Source organism: Puma concolor, chromosome A1 (assembly GCF_028749965.1).
Source record: "Puma concolor isolate L17-30 chromosome A1, mPumCon1.1.hap2, whole genome shotgun sequence".
Taxonomy (NCBI): Eukaryota; Metazoa; Chordata; class Mammalia; order Carnivora; family Felidae; genus Puma; species Puma concolor.
The window spans coordinates 134,444,211-134,465,575 of NC_141667.1; the positions used below are offsets into that span (position 1 = coordinate 134,444,211).

Here is a 21,365-nt window from a genome sequence, read left to right on the forward strand (position 1 = left end):
TGCCCCTCCCCCGTTCATGCTCTGTCTCTCTCTGTCCCAAAAATAAATAATAAACGTTGAAAAAAAAAATGTCATTCTTTAGAGGTTATTAAGTGTGATGAGAAATGTTTCCAGACCTTCACGCTTTGATAAACTACATCTTTTACAAGAGGTGGAATAAGGAAAACATGATGATAAAACATTTGAGGTTATGTAGAAACTAAGAACATGAAAACACGATGAAAGAACAAATGTTCTTAATATACCCATTAAGGTGCATTTATTCACCTACATCAACTCAGCATCATTTAGTATCTTCTAGTGGAATCGTATCCTTTGACACTGCTATATCTTCTTCATTCCCACCTCCTACCTAAACACTACAAGGAAAAAGCTTGTCTTGTCTGGTCTTAAAGCTTGGAAGAAATGATGGGCGTTCTTCAGGGAAAAGAGGGTGGGTAGTTTTTCAAATTGAAGTCTTAAAAAAATCTCACAGTGCCAATACTTGACCACCGTTACTCAACATTTTCGTTTTGTTACACTCAAAAAAGCCCAGCAATCGCTTAAAGGTTCCCCACAGGATTGTCCAAACACTGCTAGTGAAAAAACTCAGTAAAATTTATATGGCTTTTGATGAGCAATAATTAATAAATATTTATCAGTTATCCAGGTCCTGCAAAATGTCTCTCTTTTCATAATGGGAATTGAGTGTAACCCATTTTGTCAAAGTTTTAATGCACTTTAACCCAAGTATCTAGAATCCTAAAGATGCTTTCTAGCTGCCAGTGAATTTCTTGGCTTTTAAGAAAACAGAAGGAAGAGGGGTGCCTGGGTGGCTCAGTCAGTTGAGCGTCTGACTTCGGCTCAGGTCATGATCTCACGGTCCGTGAGTTCGAGCCCTGCGTTGGGTTCTATGCTGACAGCTCAGAGCCTGGAGCCTGCTTCGGATTCTGTGTCTCCCTCTCTCTCTGCCCCTCCCCCGCTCATGCTCTGTCTCTCTCTCTCTGTCAAAAATAAATAAACACTAAAAAAAAAAAAAGAAAAGAAAACAGAAGGAAGAAAAGGGATGTAACTTATGATGTATACATTAGAATACATATACCAAAATACATATACTAGAAAGTATAGGTAGGCTATGCCTTCAGAATGTGAAAACATAGGTGTTTTACATGGACACAAACTACATTGCCCAAATGATAAACCATAACAATAACTTGAAAAAAAAAAAAGCATTTCATATGTGCACCATAACGTAGGTCTTTGTTTTGCTAATTATATCCTGCCCCCTGTATGCTTTGGGCTCCAGATTCCCACATCCAAGTGTATATTCCACTTCTTTACCTTATGCCTCATGAACAGACCAAAATTAACAGATACAAAAGGAATTTCATTTTAATTTCTCAAATCTTGATTTTCCTCATCTCTGCAAATGGCTCCCAATTTACCTATTTCAATTTCTCAAATCTTGATTTTCCTCATCTCTGCAAATGGCTCCCAATTTACCTATTTCCACCAGAAACCTGAAACTCATCATTGATTTTTTACTTCACTCCCTACCCCTGAATTAACAAATCTTATTATCATTCCCTCAAATAGGTCCCAAATCAGTATAGTTTTTTGAGTTAGCCTTCATGTTTTTCCAAATGCTCTGATGGGAATGACATGCAAATTTCTCCTTCACGTAGACTGAGCCCTTCAAGATCTGGTCTGTCAGTGGCCTGGCCAAAACTTCCTTCTCTTTAAATACTCAGACTGTGTCCTTTATTTTATTTTGCTTTGTTGTGACTGCAACCCCCCAGCTTTTCCACGGCTGGATCCCACTTGCCATCCCAATTCCTCAGCTCATAGGTCACCATTTCAGGGAAGCCTTCCCAGACCCCTCAACCTAATTAGCAAAGTCTCACTCTCACTACCCATCATCCTCCACCGTCTCACCCTCTTTTTCTTCATCACACTTGTCATTGTCTGTAATGAATTTCCTTCAGGTGTTGGCTGGTTTATTTTCTCTCTCCCCAAGCTAGAGTGTGAGATCCATGAGAAAAGGAGTCCTGTTTGTCTTGGGTGCCCCCGTATATGGAAACCTGCAATATTACCTGAATGAATGAGTGAGTGACAGATATGATCCTATCCCTAGAGAAGTCTGCCTGCTGTCTTAGGCAGAATTTATTTAAATATGATGAAATGCTGCAGGAATCCCCCAAACGATCGGTGATATGTAGCACTCCCCCGCGTTCCTCACCAAGCAATATTAAATGCAGCATTACTGGTACGAAACCAAAGAAGTAGGTCCAGTCAGAAGTTGTATGATGGCACTTTGGTAACGCAGAAAACATGGAGGATGGATGTGAGGAAGAGCTGCTTTCCTACTCTCCAAGGAAAAGAATAATTACTCCATCCCTCTGAGTAAGAAGGGCCAGAACCTTGGCTGTTTTAAAAGGGCAGTGCTGCTGCCAGAAGTTTGAGGCATATCCAATGTGTACGCCACAGGAACTTTTGTAATTGGACTTTTGAAATGGAGAAAAAAGACAGGGTTTAGGGGGTGGATAAATGCTTCCATCCAGGGAAAGTCAAGTCCAGGGTGTTTTTATGCAACTAAATAAAACCACATACAGCTTTGGGCAAAGCTGTATTTATTTTCCTCTCCCCTCCTCCATTTGCCTTCAGGTAATTGCTTTAAGATTACTTCACACATACTAACTTTTCCCCCAAAGAACTTTAGTTAAGAATTAAAATATATAGGAATTCTGCTTTTAAACACTCGACTCAGGTGGTGAATTCTACCTGCGGGTAAATCTCCTTTGGAATATATCACTTACCCTTGGATGGACAACAAATCCGGATGTATTTGTAGAATAGGTGATTTTGCTTTCTTTTCTTTAAGGATTTATTTTAACCAAGTGTCTAGGAGGCTTCAAACCATGGTTTATGAGACATCCACTTTTAACTCCCTGAGGGTATGGACCCTATCATCTGTTCACTGTCTGGCTGTACCAGAACTCAATGCTATGCTCACAGAAGACATGGCCCCTTCTCTGCAGAAGCAATTCACTGAAAAGAATAAATACTGGGCAGGGGGAAAAAAAAATACCTCCTTGAAAGTGTAAGATGTCATAACAGAATGACTTTCTTCTTTTCCTGATCTTTAATGCCAAGAACTGTTTGTTCTCCTTGTGTGTAAAATCAGCAAAAGTGATTAGGTAATACAATGCATCTCTGCTTAAGAAAATTATTAAGTTTCTGTCTCTCTCTCTCAAAAATAAAATAAACATGAAAAAAGTTATTAAGTTTTCCTTTGGGCAAAGCTTTTTTTATTTCTTTCTCTTCTCCACTTCCTTCAGGTGAATGCTTAGAGAATATTTCACAAACACTATCTTTTCTTCGAAGGACTTGAGTTAAGAATTAAAATATTTAACTAACAGAAATCGAGTGCTCTACTTTCAATTCTCGGTTCTCTCAAATTCTCTGCAGCTATAGCATTTTCTCAAAATTAGTGCATTAGAAATTCAGAGAGGTGAAAATGATATTTCATTTTATAAAAAAAATCAAAGGAAAACACTCTGAAAAAAGATTTTTAGTGAACATGACAAACTATTAAACCTTTATTATAGGAAATGATAGCTCAAACAGGTAAGAGAAAATATTATGTGCTAAAGACATAAATGAGTAAAAGGCTCAGAAGAGACATTTTCAGGTGAAAAAAGATAGAAAATTATTCCACCTTGCCAGTAATCTTAACAGAAAATTTAAAAACATGTTTGTTTCTAGTCTATAAAATTATAAATAAAGTTATAGTTTTCCCATTAAAAAAACAAGACATTCTTTGTGCGAACAAAATATTATTAAGAAGCCCAACCAAATTGAGTTTCATCCATCATATCTGAAAGGGTGGATCTTGAAGATTGGTCTATTTTCCCTGTTCACCTCCTTCAGGGACTTTTGAGGAACCTTGAAGGAGGTGCTGGTTCCCCATGAAACATAATTAGAAAACCATATTTTTAATATCACACAGTACTGATAAGAGACCGTACAATATGCGTCCTCCCACAATGGTCAATGAGACTCTAAATCATGTTAACCATTTCGAACGGCAATTTGGAAATATGCCATAAAAATCACCAAAATATCCACGTCCTTTGTCAGCCTTCACTTCTGAGCCCCTATACTGGTGATCTTGCATAAAGATATTAATGGCAGCATCATTTAATACAGTAAAATGTTAGAAAAAATTGCATGTGTTCAACCATTCAGTACATACTTAATGAGAAAAAAGTCTTGCAAAAAGCTAATGTTGTTACTGAAGGATAAGGAGGAAAAGGAATGGATAGGGGCACAGTTCAGAAAATTCATGAAGAAGTACCTAATCTATCCTTTACTGAAGGTGGCTCCTATTTTACTGGAGGGCATTAATTCCCTAAATTATCTTAGTCCAGATACCACATTACCAAAGAACACAATGAAAACTAGAAGAGAAAATATGTCAGGCTGTGGCATTATATTTAATTGTTCTACCAGGTCTTTTCAGAAGACCACAACACCGACATTGGCAAAGCCTCCCGAAGAGAACAAAGGTCAGAAAAGTCTAGAACATGTCTCTGAGACTCTCTGTCTTAGCGATAGATCGAGGGAATCTGTAGCTAACTGAAGCACTCCTGACCAAGGAAAGAACAAGGATGGCTTCTGGCCACAACGGGGGTGGGGAGGTGTGGGTCGGGAACTAGACGGGAGGTCTCTACATGGTAAACTATGAGCTTAAAGTGAATGAGAGCATTTTATAAATAAGGTTATCCAGTTTCACATTCTTTTTGTGTTTTTCTGCCCTGTGTAATCCCATATCTTCAACAAAGTCTTATTTAAATGCTTCCAGCCTAGTCTCAGCTGTGCTGTGGGTAAAGGAAGGATTACATGTCCATATTTTAGCCAGCCAGAGAAGACATCTGGCCCACCATCCATGCCTTAAGCTGGCATGATGATGGCAAAGGTGATGAGAAATGAACAAAGAAGTTTAGCAAGGGTCAAGGGCAGGTCATCAATTCTGCTGCCCGTCCTACACAGGGGGCATTGTGTATCACCATTATTCAAGGGGCTGGTGGAGATTTGATTACAGAAGCCCACTTCTTTATAGCCTCAAGAATGTTTAGAAAACCAGACAGTTAAAAAATAAGCACCTTGAAATATAAATGAGATCAGGAAAAGGAAAATAACCTCTGAGGCAAAAAAGCAAACAAACTAATAAAGACAAACTTCAGGCTCTTGCAACTCTCTCTGCTTGTCTATTTTCAGAAAGGGGCAATTTGCCAATTGTCTGTGGAAATGATTGGTTTAGGTTGGCAGACAAACATACATCAAAGCAAAATTTCTTTTTAAGTTGAAATCAAAACCAAACAGAAAGATATATTGATATAATCACATATTCAAAAGAAAAGAAATAGAAAACAAGTCTAATCCATGTCATTAGTTTTGTTTTGTTTTTTCAAAGAACAGCATTTTAAAAGATTCTCTAATTCAACCTTGTAATCACTGCTTTCTGTGTGCATCATCTAATGTCATAATCAGATGTGTGCTGTGTTTACAGAAATTTTAATCAGTCTAAACACCAAGTGGACTGGATTGTGGGTCTGTCCTATCCTGCCACCATAGAGAGCACATTAGTACAATCCTGCCTAGCTCTCCTTTTATTTTTTCTGACTTGTTTTACATTCATTTCATCTTGGGGTATTGCAAACATCTGTCAGTCAGTCAAACTATGCTCTGGAAGAAGTAGAATATACACGAACAAAAATTAATTTTCTCCCCATGCTTTTTCTTTCTGAAATTACTTTTCCTTTCTGGTAATGATTATTCTTACCTTAGGTTGTTTGCAAAGATAGTGACAGAGTTCTCCAATATACTGAAACACAGTCACATTGTACTTTCTACAGTCATTCCAAAACTGACTTGCTGAGAATTTCTTCTTTAATACACAAGTAGCTCCTATGAGAAAAGGCAAACAAAACAAAACAAAACACAACACAACAACAACAACAAAAAAAACAGGCACTAGGGGAAATATTTGAGGGCAGAATGAACAGAAAACTAAAATGATGTTGCCCTGTCTGGTGCACTTGTATTCAATTTCAAGACTTTTATAATCTATCAGTGGCCATTTATATCAAGCTCATTTGAAAACATTAATCTTACAGTCCAATAAACTTTTTAAAAATTCATGTTACAATTCTGTATTTTGACTACAAATATATTCTTTTTGGGATGAAAGAAGCAATCAAAATGCTTAGGGAGTTGCAAGCGTTAGAGGATGACTACCGATAAGGGTTAGTCTTCTCCACAGGGATCAACAATATTCATTTACTTTTGACCTTGAATATGTACATCTTATTTACTTTTAAAACCTTAAAGGAGCCTTAGTATTTCTCAAGGTTGAGAGTTAGTAAGGTAGAGTTGGTAACATAGCACCAAAAACAAGTTCACTGATGGCTGCAGAATTTAACTGTAACGACCTGATTTTCACAACAATGTAAATCATACGACTTTTTCCAAGGAAAATGCTAATGTCTTGACCCTCATCTTTATTTATTTTGGACACTGATCATAGTCTAAATATGCTCCTCCATAAAAATACTTTATTGTAGTTCAGACATATACACTGTGACATATAAACACACACATAACTATAGTTAAGTACTATTTCAGGGCCAGACACATAATCTGAGCATGTTTATGAATGAAATCTACTGAGTCACTAATTCTACCAACTGAGTTACTGGATGCCCGGGTACCTTGTCTTCAAAGACAGGCTCAACAATTCCTTCTATACACTTACCTTTGCAATGTGCATTTGCCACTCTTCCCTTCAAGGGATAGGGTCTATTTCCCCACCTCTCAAACCTTGAATCTGGACTGGCTTTGATCATCAAAATACAGGTGAAATTATCTAAGTGATTTCTGAGGGTAAGCCTTTAAAGCAATGCAGCTTCCACATTCACCCTTGTGGAAGGCTCCTAGTATCATCTAAGGAGGCCAGGGTAGATCATCCAAGGATGAGTGACCGCATGGAGAAGGAAGCCCACTCAACAGTCAGCTCCAACCACAAGGCCAAATTTCCAAGGCACTGGTCTTTCCAGTTTCAGGAATAATATGCTATGCCATGAAATTATGTCCTTTTAATAAACGTTCTGTTGTAATTATATAATAAGCACACAATCACTCTGAATTCTACTGATAGAATTTCAAACTTTAACACAAGTTACAATTAATAGGCATTTTGAAAACTTACCAGACATAAAATAAAAACTTACCTAACTCAATACATCCACCAATTCCCAGAAGAGCTCCTGAACTATGATACAGGGGAAGGGTTATATAAATGATGTCATTAGCAGTACAACCAAAAGCCCACAAGCCAGCAGAGCCCTTTAAAGTCTGCATCTGAGTGATCACAGCTGCTTTTGGTAGCCCTGGAAGACAAGAAAAGAAATATATGTAACAGAAAGTTTATGCTGGTATCAACTACAGTGGCAACTGAGACAAAATACATCAAAATATTACATGTACTTTATAGGGACCATGCAAATGTGAACTGCCACTGTACTTAGTTCCTAGAATCTTGGATCTACCCAGAAGAATCAAAACTCAAATTATATAGAGTTTGGGATGCCATAAACTTCAAAGAGCCACAGCTGCTACAAGAATGACAAAAATGTCCCAAATCTGAAAACGTACACCCAAAATGTACCCAAATTATACTTAAAATAGAAATTTTCTAGTGAGCAATTCTAATTCCAAGATTCTGTCTCAAGAACCAGTAGTTTTATCATGTTTCATATGTCCTGAATTAAGATCATTATAGAATATCAGATTCAGTAATACATAATGTTGAAACAGTTGTAAACATTCATGAGCCAAACATCGATCACTTTCTTTTTCCCTTCCAGTCTTCTTCTATGTACAATGGGTTTCTTAAAAACGTTTGTAGTTGTGATTAATATATAAAACGTTTTTCTTACTTTTTTTTATTTTCCATATCCTTATAGTCTTTTGGATTACAATGCCAGCATAATAAATTCATCCAGTTAGTACACAATGTAATATGAAATTGGCTTATTTGAGATTGAATATCAGCAATTTCATGTTTCAACATATATTCCTTAGCATGGGACACAACTTGTTTTCACAATGATAAGTACCCTCTCTTAAATTCATTTGTTAGATTAAATGCTACTTTAGTCCTATTTTGTGTCACTTCAAAGAGTTCTAATATTTTTGGAATGTCTTCACTCAGAGGGTCCCAGCCCAAATCTACCTCATCAATAGTTACTTCACTTCACAAAACGCAACGGTGACAAGGAGTATCATTTGTTGTTCCAGAGATGCAAGTGGAAACCAACGTCAGAAAAGCCACAGGAATAAGCAAATAACAGGATTAAAAGTGAAGAGCAGCAGATAGTGGAGCCAGAAGTATAGCCTTTTTCTCTACCCCACATACTGATACAGTCCTACTCACTATCTGTCAAAGGCAGGTCACTAATGTCAGTGGCTCTACAAACTTACTGCTGCACCTAGGTGGACTTGATTTCCCACTTCTAGAAATGGAGTCCTAAATTTCACAATGTGTTTCCCAAACGGAAGTACTTCCTTATTATTTTCAGCTTGCCTTGAAGTCTTATAGTAAAATATACCCCTACAGTGATGTCAGCTGCGAGGCTGTGTGAGTCAGTCCTTGTTTCTCTTCCCTCTGATATACAACTAAGGGGACATGGATAACTATCTCCCTCCAAAAGTGCCGCGGCATAGCTCATGAAGACACCCCAGAGATCCATCCACTGGTGGATACGATCATGGCTGAACTGGACCCCAGAGGCAATGACAGAGAGAGGGAAGTAGCACAGGAGCCGTGGAGGCAGAGAATGAGGTAGCTGGCCAAAGAGCAGGCCAGCATGACCCTTGTGGCGGAGGAGATCCAAGGTGAAGGAGAAGGTGAATGAGTGGTGAATTGGCCTGGCCACATGTGCTGCCGCTGGCAGGACCAGTTGCTCTCTCTCAGGAGTGACCACAGTGACTGAGGGGAGGGAAAGGAAAGTCAAAGAGGCAGATAAAGAGAAGTGAAGCAAAGTGACTCCTACTGGTTGCCCCAGGACTCAAGAGGACCACCCATAGATCTCTAGGACACCCTTCCTCCCAACACTTGATGATTCCCCCTACAAGGGCAGAGGCACACCCAAAGCCCCAAGCGCTAAGTAGACCCCCAGGCCCCCACCGCTCTGCCTTTTTGAAGTGCTGCCAGCTCCAGAAAGAGAAACCAAGAACTGGCGCTATAGCGCCACCTTCTGGAAAACAAAAGGAAGGCTCCTAACTACCTTTGTTTTCAACTGTTTGTATCAAAGAAAACAAAACCTTGCCTGGGAGACCTGGCTGGCTCAGTAGATGGAGCGTGAGACCCTTGATCTCTGGTATGTGGCTTGGAGCCCCACATTGGTGTAAAGCATTACTTAAAATATTTACCAAAAAACCCACCTTGCCTACGTAAGAAAAGTGTCTGCCACTTTAAATACGGTGCCAGAGGCACTTTTCATCAAACATTGTGAAAAATCAGGGTAATACAGTGTAACAAAAAGAAAATGACAATATTTCATGAACAGAACCTCAAAATATGGAATAATGGAATCTAACTGGTATGGAATTTAAAATATCTATCATGAAGAAATTCAATGACCTACAAGAAAACTCAGAAAGACAATATGATGATCTCAAAATTAATGAATAGGAGTACTTTACCAGTTCTGGAGCTGAAGAATTCAATATATGAGATGAAAAATGCATTAGAATTCACTGGAAATAGACCAGATCATATGGAAGAGAAAATTAACTAGATGGAAGATAAAAGTATAGAGATGATTCAGGTGTAAGAGTAGATAAAAAGTAGGATTTTTAAAAAGTGAAGAAAACCTATGAGAACTATCTGATTCCATTAGAAAAGCCAACACAAGAATAATGGGTACCCCAGAAGGAGATGAGAGGGAGAAGGGGGCAGAATGAATATTTAAAGAAATAATAGCTGAGAACTTACCATACCTGGGGAAGGAACTGGGTATATACAAGTCCATGAAGCTAATAGAATACCTTAGTATTTCAATGCAAAAGATCTTTTCCAAGACACATTATATTAAACTGTCAAAAGCCAAAGATAATGAAAGAATGATAAAGGTAGCCAGGGGGAAAAGAAGACAACAGTCTACAAAAGTACCCCCCATTGGGCTATCATCAGATTTCTCAGCAAAAATTCTACAGGCCAGGAGAGAATGGAATGAAATATTCAAATATTGGAAGATATTGGAAGATAAAAACTGCCAGCCAACAATAATCCATCTGGCAAAGTTCTTTCAGAAATGAAGCAGAAATAAAGGCTTTCCCAAACAAACAAAACTGAGGGAGTTCACCACCACACGAAATATTGAAAGGAGCTCTCTGAGCTGAAACAAAAAGACAAAAATACACAAAACTCTGATTAAGTCGCTAAGTAGTCAGAACTAGAATACTATAACTCTTTGTTAAAATAGTATAATAAACTCCTAGTTATAACATAAAGGATAAAGGAAAATAGCATTAAAATTAGCTCCTGGGGCGCCTGGGTGGCTCGGTCGGTTAAGCATCCGACTTCAGCTCAGGTCATAATCTCGCAGTTGGTGGGTTTGAGTCCTGCATCCGGCTCTGTGCTGATGGCTCAGAGCCTGGAGCCTGATTCTGATTCTGTGTCTCCCTCTCTCTCTGCTCGTACTGTGCTCACTCTTTCTCTCTCTCAAAAATAAACATTAAAAAAATAATAATAACTAGCTGCTACAACTTGGTAATAAAATCACAGCATAAAAAGAGATAACTTACGACATCAAAAATATAAAAGGGCAAGAATAAAAAGACAGAAACTTTATAGGTGAATGAAGATAAATCGCTATCAGCAGAATAAGAACTATTTTATCTAAGATATTTTATGTAAATGCTTGGTAACCACAAGCAAAAATCTAGAGCAGAGACATTAAGCATAAAAAGGGGGGAGACTGAGCAAACCAGCATGGAAAACCACCAACTTCCAAAGGAAGACATAAAGGGAAGGGAAATGAAACAATGGAAACACAAAATACCCAGAAGGCAAAAGATAAAATGACTGTAGTAAATCTTTGCATATCAATAATCACCCTGAATGTAAACAGATTGTACTGTAAGTCAAAAGGCACAGCGTGGCTGCATAGGTTAAAACAAACAAGACTCAACTATATGCTGCCTATAGGAGACTATTTCAGCTCTAAAGACACACATAGGTTCATAATCAAAGGATGAAAGATGATATTCCAAGCAAATGGAAATGAAAGGGTGGCAGGCATAGCCATATTTATATAACAAAACAGATTTCAAGCCAAATGAGTAATAAGAGAGAAAAGGTCATTATACAGTAAGGGGTCAATACAGCAAGGAGATACGATGATTGTCATTATATGTTCTCCACACCTGAGCATCAAAATGTATTAAGCAACTAATAACAGATCTTAAGGGAGAAACAGACAATATAATAATTGTAGGAGACTTCACATTTGATCTTAACCAAAAGACCAAGAAGCAATTGTAGGGGACTTCAATACCCCACTATCAACAATAGGTAGATCATTCAGTAAGAAAATCAACAGGGAAACACTGGAATTGAACCACATTTTAGAACAAATGGGCCTAATAGATATAAACAGAACATTCCATCCAGCAGCAGCAAAATACATATTCTTCTCAAATGCAATGCAAAAGGGTAGATCACAAAACAGATCTTAGCAAATTTAAGAAGAATGAAATCATACCAATTATCTTCTCTGACCAGAATGGTATGAAACTGGAAATCTGCAACAAGGGAAAGTGAGCCTCCATCTACAAATGGTGGAGGCTAAACAACACACTTCTAAACATCCATTGAGTCAAAGAAGAAATCAAAAGGGAAATAAAAAATGTATCTCAAAACCAAAGAAAAGAAAACACGACATAACCAATATGGTGGGATGCAGCAATAGCAGTTCTTAGAAGAAAGTTTATAGCTATAAATACCTACATTAAGTAATTAGAAAGGTCTCAAGTAACCTAACTTTATACCTCAAGGAGCTAGTAAAAGGAAAAATTAAGCCCAAAGTTAGCAGAAGGAAGGAAATAATGAGGATCAGAGAAATACAAACCAAAATAAACAATAAAAAAAAATCAACAAAACTAAAAGCTGGTTCTTTAAAAAGTTCAACAAAATTGGTAGACTAGAGAAGAGAGAAGAATCAAATAAATAAAATTAGAAACAAAAGAGAAGACATTACAATTGACACTATAGAAATAAAAAGGATCATGAGAGACTAATATGAACAATTATATGCCAACAAATTACATAACATAGAAGCAATGGATACATTGCTAGAAGCACACAACGTACCAAGACTCAATCGGGAAGAAATAGGAAATCGTAACAGATCAATAATGAGTAAAAAGACTGAGTATAAAAAAACCAAAAACTCCCCAAAGTGAAATCTCCAGGACCAGGACCTTCACTGGAGACTTCTACCAAACATTTGAAGAAAATATTGACAAGGAAGCAACACTTCCAAATGCACTGTACAAGATCAGCATTACTTTGATACCAAAACCAGATAAAAATACAAGAAAAAAAAAGAGTAACCAATATCCCTGATTAAAACAGATGCAACAATTCTCAATATTAGCAAACTGAATTCTAGAACACATTAAAAGCATGATACACCATGACCAAGTGGGATTTATCCCTGGGATCCAAGGATGGTTCAACATAGGCGAATCAATAAATATAACACACCACATCAATCAGATGAAACCTAAAAATCACACGATCATTTCAAGAGACCTAGAAGAAAAGCATTTGATAATAAACATCCTCTTTTAATAAAAACCTTTAACAGACTGTGTATTGAAGGAATGCACCTCAACATAATAAAGGCCATATGTGACAGTTTGACAGTTCAACAGAGAGAAATTGAAAACACTCCTAATAAGATCAAGGACAAGGCAAAGGATGCCCACTATTACAATTCCTATTTAATACATTACTGGAAGTCTTAGCAAGAGCAATTAGGCAAGATAAAGAAATAAATGTTCTCCAAATAGGAAAGAAAGAAGTAAAATTGTCATTATTTGCTGATGATATTATCCTATATAGAGAGAAAATCCCAAAGAATTAGGCAAAAGACTATTGGAATTGATCAACAGTTTCAGTGAAGGGTCAGAACACAAAATCAACATACAGAAATCAATTGTGTTCCTTTACACTAATGATGACTCATCTGAAAAAGAAAGAAAACCATCCCATTCACAATAGCATCAAAAACAATAAAATGCATAGGAATAAATATACTCAAGGAAATAAAAGATCTGTACAATGAAAACTATAAAACTTTGCTAAAAGAAATTAAAGAAGACACAAATAGAAAGACATCCCATGTTCATGGATCGGAAGAATTAATATTGTAAGACTGCCAAACTACTTAAAGCCATCTACAGATTCAAAGCAATCACCATCAAAGTACCAAAGGCATTCTTCACAGAAATATAGCAAACAATCTGAAAATTTGTGTGGAACCACAGAAGACCCCAAATAGCCAATGTAATACTGAGAAAAAAAGAACAAAGACAGAGGTATCATGCTTCTGAATTTCAAACTATACTACAAAGCCACAATAATAAACACAGTAGGCACTGGCACAAAAATAGGCATATCTACTAATGGAACAGAATGGAGAGCCCAGAATTAAACCCTGGCATATATGGTCAACTAATATTTGACCAGGAAGCCAAGAATACCTAGTGGGTAAAAGGTAGTCTCCTCAACAAATGATGCTAGGAATACTAGAAAAACATACGATGAACAATGAGGGGCACCGAGGTGGCTCAGTCAGTTAAGTGTCAGCCTCTTGATTTCAGTTCAGTTCATGATCTTGCAGTTCATGAGATCGAGCCCCACATCAGGCTTAGAATGTTCTCTCTCCCCTCTCTCTGTCCGTCCACATGCTTGCTCTCTCTCTCTCTCTCAAAATAAATAAACTTAAAAAGGTGTTAACAACATATAGAACAATGAAATTGGACCTCTATCTCACACCATAAAAAAAAATGAACTCACCATGTATCAAAGACTTAAACATAAGACCTAATACAATAAAACTCCTAAAAGAAAATATATGGAAGAAGCTTATTGATATTGCTCTTGGCATTAATTTTTTTAACATGACACCAAAAGCATAAACAATAAAAGAAAATTCAACAAATGCTTCTTTACAGCCAAAAAACAGAAAACAAAAAAACAAACAAAAAAAAAAACAAAAAAAACCCAAACAACCAGCCAAATAAAAAGACAACCTATAGAATGGGAGAAAATTTCTGCAAACCATATATCAGATAAAGAGTTAATATTCAAAATATGTAAAGAAGTAAATCAACTCAGTAACAGAAAAAAAAATAGTTAAAAACTGGGAAGAAAAACTAATAGACAGTTCTCCAAAATGTACATCAAAATGGCCAGATACCTGAAAAGATATGCAACATCACTAATCACCAGGGAAATGCAAATCAAAACCACAGTGAGATATCACTTCACACGTGTTAGAATGGCTACAGCCAAGAAGACAAGAGACAACAGATTCTGGCAAAGATGCAGTAAAAAGGGAACATTTATACATTGCTTGTGGAGTGTAAGTTGGACTCAACATTATGGAAAACAATATGGAGGTTCTTCAAAAAATTAAAGAACAGATTTACCACACAGTCCAATTCTACTTCTGGATATATACCCAAAGGAAATCAAAATGTGATTTCAATCAGATAATCTGCTCTCCCATGTTTATCACAGCATTATTCATAATAGTCAATGGATTAAAAAAGATGTGGTCCATATACACAGTGGGATATTATTCAGTCATTAAAAAGAAAGCTATTCTTCCATTTGAGACAACATGGATAGACTGTGAGCACATTATGCTACGTGAGATAAGTCAGAAAGAGAAAGACAAGTACTGTATAATGTCACTTATATATGGGATCTAAAAATGTTAAGCCTGCAAAAACCAGAGAGTAAAATGTTGCCAAAGGATGGGTGTGTATGTATGGGGGGGGGGTGGGGGGGATAAAAGTGATGGTGTTTACAGGTACAAACTTTTAAGGAATAGTCAATAAGCTGTAGAAATCTAAGGTATAGTACAAGGAATATAACAGTAAAATTGTACTATAATTATGTGATATGCTAAATATCACTATATAGAGATATTATATAAATGTTTCAAAGTAACACATTATATACTTTAAATTTACAATGCTACACATAGAATTTATTCAATAAAAATAAGTTATAAAATAAAATACACTCCCATGTCTGATGTTTGAATTTTATAGCCAAAATTTCCTACTGCCCACTACACGCTTCTCTAGGTATTCTCTGGCCCCATGTAATGCCCTATGGCTGGTACTTTCTCCTGGACCTCCTACTACTGATCATTTTTACCTGTTTTGGCTCAACCTCTTTGAAATGATACTTGATCTTCCAACTGAGATTTGACTCATGGTGCTATTTCTATCTATCTCCCAACATATATCTCACTGAGACAACGAGCACTACCTATTGCATACAAACTAAACTCCAGTTTGCTCTGGTAGGCCTTCTCTGATTTCATCGTATATTCAGTGCTTTGTATAGTAACCAAAATTATTTACACGTTGCACAGTCAACTGGGGTACCATCTTACTAATAGTAGGACATCATTCTTTCCTCTGATTCAACACATTCACTGATAAAAAGCCAACATTCTCATGGGGTTTCTGGTCACAGCAGCACATAGAGCTATGAACCAGAGGCTTCAATGACTCCTAGACATTTTACCCAGGTGAACCTTAAGTCCACCCTGTTGCCTCACCTGCTTTGACATATTCTGACAAGCTTTGTGTTCCATGTCTACTAAAATGGAAGATAATTGATCTCATATGCAAAGCTGGCATTGTCTTGCATTTTATCCTAAGTAAAATTTACTATTTTTTTTAAAAAAGAAATCTCTCTGGCTCTTCCTGATAGCTTGGCATCTCACACCATAGAAGTTTGTTGTCCTTCTCATGCATGGGGAATCTCTCCAAATTTTCTTGTTAAACCCATTGGGTGAGACTAGCTCCATCTTTGGCTTTTGGTAATTCAACACCTTTCTCTTCTTCATCCAGAGGATCAAGCATTTATGTGTTTTCTGCTTCCAAGAAGTTCCCACCCATGGTCCTTCAGTCACTATATTCCCTACTTCCCACACTGTTCCTGATTTCATGGCAACCCAGCTTTAAAAGTAGCTTTTTACTAGGGGTTGTGACAAAAAATAAGGATGCTTTATCTAGGTGTTTCCTGTGAGCTTATGTACCTCCTTCAAAGCACACTAGTAAACTAATTAGCCATGTTTCCCTTCCTAATCTGGTTAGCTTTAAGTGATAATGACCTTGTTAATGTATTATAAGCCATCCAAAGTATTCAGTTAGATTTTTTGATAAGAGACAACAATTATGAACTTGTCCGGGAAATGAAAGTGATCAAAACTTGATGGAGGTTAAAGGTGGAAAGAAGGAAAAAAGAAATAGGAGAATAAAGTTTGTTACAACAGCATTCTAAAGTCCTGCCTTTAAAGAGTTAGAAAGCACATTAACATATTAAAGCCCTTGTGGAGCCCAATGGTACAGAAACTTTGATATTTTTGTTATGGTGTTTCTCAAACTTATGTGGTCATAAAGTCCCTTTTCGATTTTTATTTCATTTTTTTTAAGTTGTGAAGGGATATGCTGTACAACAGACGTGGAGAAAAGATACCTAATATGGTCTCCAAAGTGCTCTCCTAACCTTCTATGAATCCCTAGCATTGGAACTCCTCACATGTCCAGGAGGAGGTCCAGGCATAAAGGTGGGAGGGAAGCTGTGTCCAGTGAGTTGAGGATTAGGAGGATAAAGAAGGGAGAGATGATCCAATTCAGAGGTAGGAATAAATAATTTAAGGAATTCTGGGATAGTTTTGGAAAAATGAAAAAATCCATAAGGTCAAGGAAAAGGAGCGACAAAGGACAGAGAGATTGAGATGGTGTTAGCCACTGGCTTCCAGGCATAGTGTGGCAGGCAGTGATCTCGTTTTCTTCTTCCCCCTCCTTCTTAGGAACAGTCAAACCAATGGCTCCTCTGTCCAGGCTTAAACAGCTTTCCTAGAGATTCCTGAAGCTACCTAACCAAGCCCAGTGAACAATAAGAGAACTAGATGTTGGCAGATAGAACACATACACTCAAGGCAAAAAGAATGGAATTACAGATGAAAACAACCAAATTTTGGAAAAGCAGAAGGACAGCTGTGTACACAGCATACCCAAAAAGCTGACACAGGAGATAAACCTTGAGGAAAGCTGATCTGCCCCCACAGAATCCCAAAAAGGCTCAGAAATTTCATTAGCAGGCACCCTATTGAAATGGAAGATAAATATGGAACTCTAAACAAGGAGCTTTATAGAATGTCTATTTAAGAAACCATGATGTCAATGTTATAGAAAAGGGAATCTATATAATTCTCAATCTTTGTTCATTAAAATATCACATTATCACTTATGTCAAAGAAACATGAATGCCATCAAAACTGAACTCAATCTTTTTCTCACTTGGAGACAGAATGTGTCTGCTCAGATCCAGGAATATATTATTTTGGTGACCTTGGGCAAACAGAACTTGGCAGTGGTAAGAATGGATAGGAAATGTTTAATACCAGCTGACAGGCTTCCTTATAACCTGCCAAAAGGGCTTATGAGAAGATTCTCTCTCCATCATTCACTTTTTCAAAGCCCACTTTCTTTTTTTTTTTTAATATGAAATTTATTGTCAAATTGGTTTCCATACAACACCCAGTGCTCATCCCAACAAGTGCCCTCCTCAATACCCATCACCCACCCACCCTCCCCTCCCTCCCACCCCTCATCAACCCTCAGTTTGTTCTCAGTTTTTAAGAGTCTCTTATGTTTTGGCTCCCTCCCTCTCTAACCTTTTTTTTTCCTTCCCCTCCTCCATGGTCTTCTGTTAAGTTTCTCAGGATCCACATAAGAGTGAAAACATATGGTATCTGTCTTTCTCTGTATGACTTATTTCACTTAGCATCACACTCTCCAGTTCCATCCACGTTGCTACAAAAGGCCCTATTTCATTCTTTCTCATTGCCACGTAGTATTCCATTGTGTATATAAACCACAATTTCTTTATCCATTCATCAGCTGATGGACATTTAGGCTCTTTCCATAATTTGTCAAAGCCCACTTTCTATATCACTTCCTAACTTGCATCAACACCTTCTTCATTATCAACATCCTAAGACTTTATTGTGTGAGAATCAAGTGACTTTTATAACATCAAATGGCATACTAATATAAATGATCATATTTATTACCCTTACAGTCACTTAATTCAGCACAAGATTTTGAGTTGCAAAAGCAACATTTTGTATTAGAGAGAGATGCCTTTTATAAAAAAATATTAATTAAATCTTCAAGGAGGCTCCATATGGTTTTGTCAGACTCTTCGATAGCATTATATTATTAAATCGTGATATCTGTGACCAGTTCTGTACATTGCTCTGCTCTGTTCTTTATAAGAGGACCCCACATTGCTTAGACTTTAAGTTAAAAGGGGATGACATTTGTAGAACACTCCCTGTGTAAGATCATTCACAAACCAATTTTAGAAGAATGTCAATAAATGCTTCTTGATATTTGTTTTACAATTCAAAAAATAATACAAAATTATAGCCCTAGATTGCTTCCACTATTCTGGTAGAAATTATGAGATTTACCCTCCGGAAAAGAGAAGCCTCCGGAAACCTCGGGAAGAAGAAATACTGAGCAAATAAGGGGAATAAAAAAAGAAAGTCTGCCTTTGCCTTCAGCTGCCTTTCACATTTGACTCGTTTCACCCTTTGAGAATCCTGTCTGAGGAATCTGAATCATCCACAAGTAACAAACTGAAAGACACTGACAGTCATGAATTCCCTGACAAAATGTCCTTTACGATGAAACCAAACAGTCCATAAATTCCACTCAGGCACACAGAGACTCTAGTCAGGATTTGTTTTGGGGGGTTTTATGTGTGTTTCTTTGTATGCATTTTCAATATGAAGTGAATATTTAAGGAAATCCTCTAGGATAAAGGACGGAGACCAAAACAAACCAAAAGATAAAAGGATGTTGGCAAAAATAGAGACAAGGTAGAGAGAAGAAATTTTCAAAAAATTATTGCTAATATTCTGAGAGATACGGGATAATAAATAATAACACAAAAATAACATGGTGGAAAAAAGAGGCATTTTCAGAGAACAGAGGTTTGGAAGATAAATCTCTCAAAAAGTAGATGAAAAGTAAGAGAAGGAAAATGGGATAAAAAGATTAGAAAATTAATTACTCAGTCCAGGAGGACCAATCTTTAAGAAGTTACAGTTTCAAAGACAAAAGAATAAACAAACAAATATAATAGAAGGAGTACGTGGGCAGAAAGAATAGCAATAAAAAAGGAAAGAGAAGGGGACAGAGATCTTTCTTCTCTTTAATTTCCAAGTACCTAGACTTGTAAAACATGAGTTTCCAGACAGAAAAGGCCTATAAATTTCCCAGCAAAATGGATAAGTAAGACCAGGCCCAGTATAAGTCATCACCTCATTCGGGACCACTGAAGACTCACAGGAGATAATAAAAATCCCCCACAAAGAGAAAAACAACACCAGCTTGGATGTAAAGGCAAAGAAATCGGAAAAGAAATGATGTCTCACTATGTGTCCTGGAAGTCAGAACATGGAGCCATGTCCTCAAACCCTGGCATAGAAATTTTCTTCTAACCTAGAATACTACGTGGCTAAGCAGAAGGGTAGAAAATAAGACATTGCTGGATGTGAGGACTTAACCATTCATCTCCTAAATACTCCTTAGCATATAGCTACTGGAAGCGGGGCAGTGAACTGAGGAAACTAATTTAGGATCTAGGAATTGGGGGATCAGAAAAAAAAACTGAAGGGAATTCCCAGGACAATGGTGACAAATAAACCCAGGATGGTCAGAGAGCAAGGGGTTGAGACTGAAATCATAGGGAGGCTCCAGGCAAAAGGTGGCCAAGAACACATGCTTGACAACGTACAGACTATGTTTTCAATATCAAAGGTGAGCTCTCTTTTTGACAAAGGGGTGAATATGAGTGATAGGTGTATAGATAACTAAGTAAGCAAGCAAACAAAAACAATAATGTTTAAGTCCAGGTTGGGGGGAAATCTTACACAAAAGGAGATAATAGTGTTTACTAAGTTATGATACTGATACCAATCCAGTCAAAATTAATGATGACACATTAGCAGGATGTTGGGGAAAGAAAGTGTCTGCACCAGAGAGAAAGAAATAAATGGAGAGAAAGAGTGGCTGGTGATGGAAGGCAAATCCTCATTTCCATCATGGGAAATCAGTAGATACTTTTCAGTAAGAATCTACTAAATATCCAGTAAGATACCTGTTTTGTTTAGAGAAATGGAGGTGATTCCTAAAAAGAAAGATCTAAAAATACTGAATGCATTTGGTTTGGGGAAGGAGAAATTGAGGCGGCAGGGGGTGGGGGGGGTGGGCATGCAGGGTACTTTTCTCTAAAATTTCTTAAGCTATTAGAATTTTTCATCTCTGTGCTATAACTTTAACACAAATAAGTATCAAATAAAATAAAAATTAGTAGTACTTTTGCTTTCAGCCTGTTGTACAATGCATTAAACAATCTGGTTTCAATCTTGAAAAACAAAAATTGTTACTAGTGGCTTTGGCATGTTCTCTTTGGGCTGGGGGAGTGGTGAAGATTGTTTGGAAGACCAGTCACTTTCTGTTTTTAGCAAGAAAACAGCCATACAGATAGATAGGTTAAGTACCTTCTGTTGGAAGTTTTTAAAACATATCATTTCTGAAATTTTATTGTCTCTTGTAAAGTCCAAAGTCAGACTAAATGTATGCAGACAATTTGATACGCATTAGCATTTTCCAGTTCATTTATCAAAGCTGTTCTAAATGAAGTTAAAAGCACAGCCTACTTTCCAGTGTAAAAGAGATCGTTAGCCTCCAAAGAGTAAATTTAAAAAAGAGAGACACAAGCACATACATACACAGAAGAGGAAAGAAAAAGAAAAATGTAAGAAAACTATTTATGCAATGATAGTTTGCTTATATTACTGCCTGTGCCCAGGAAATGAGGAACAGAGTATTTTTAATGTACTTAATTCAAACACCCAATCATCTTCACACTAACTGCAAAAGTGTATTTAGCCTACCATAAAGACCATTCAACTTTTCCTAAGAAT

The 21,365-nt window shown here is 37.1% G+C and overlaps 1 protein-coding gene across 1 annotated transcript in view; it reads right to left on the bottom strand.

Annotated features, from left to right (window-relative positions):
* SLC27A6 (solute carrier family 27 member 6) overlaps positions 1–21,365 on the bottom strand; it is a 76,094-nt gene that overhangs the window by 34,004 nt on the left and 20,725 nt on the right. The window contains exons 3-4 of the mRNA XM_025924424.2: positions 7,272–7,430; positions 5,825–5,949 (exon numbers count right to left, since the gene is read on the bottom strand). Of these exons, the coding sequence (XP_025780209.2) occupies positions 5,825–5,949; positions 7,272–7,430 (284 nt within the window). The remainder of the gene's footprint in view (positions 1–5,824; positions 5,950–7,271; positions 7,431–21,365) is intronic.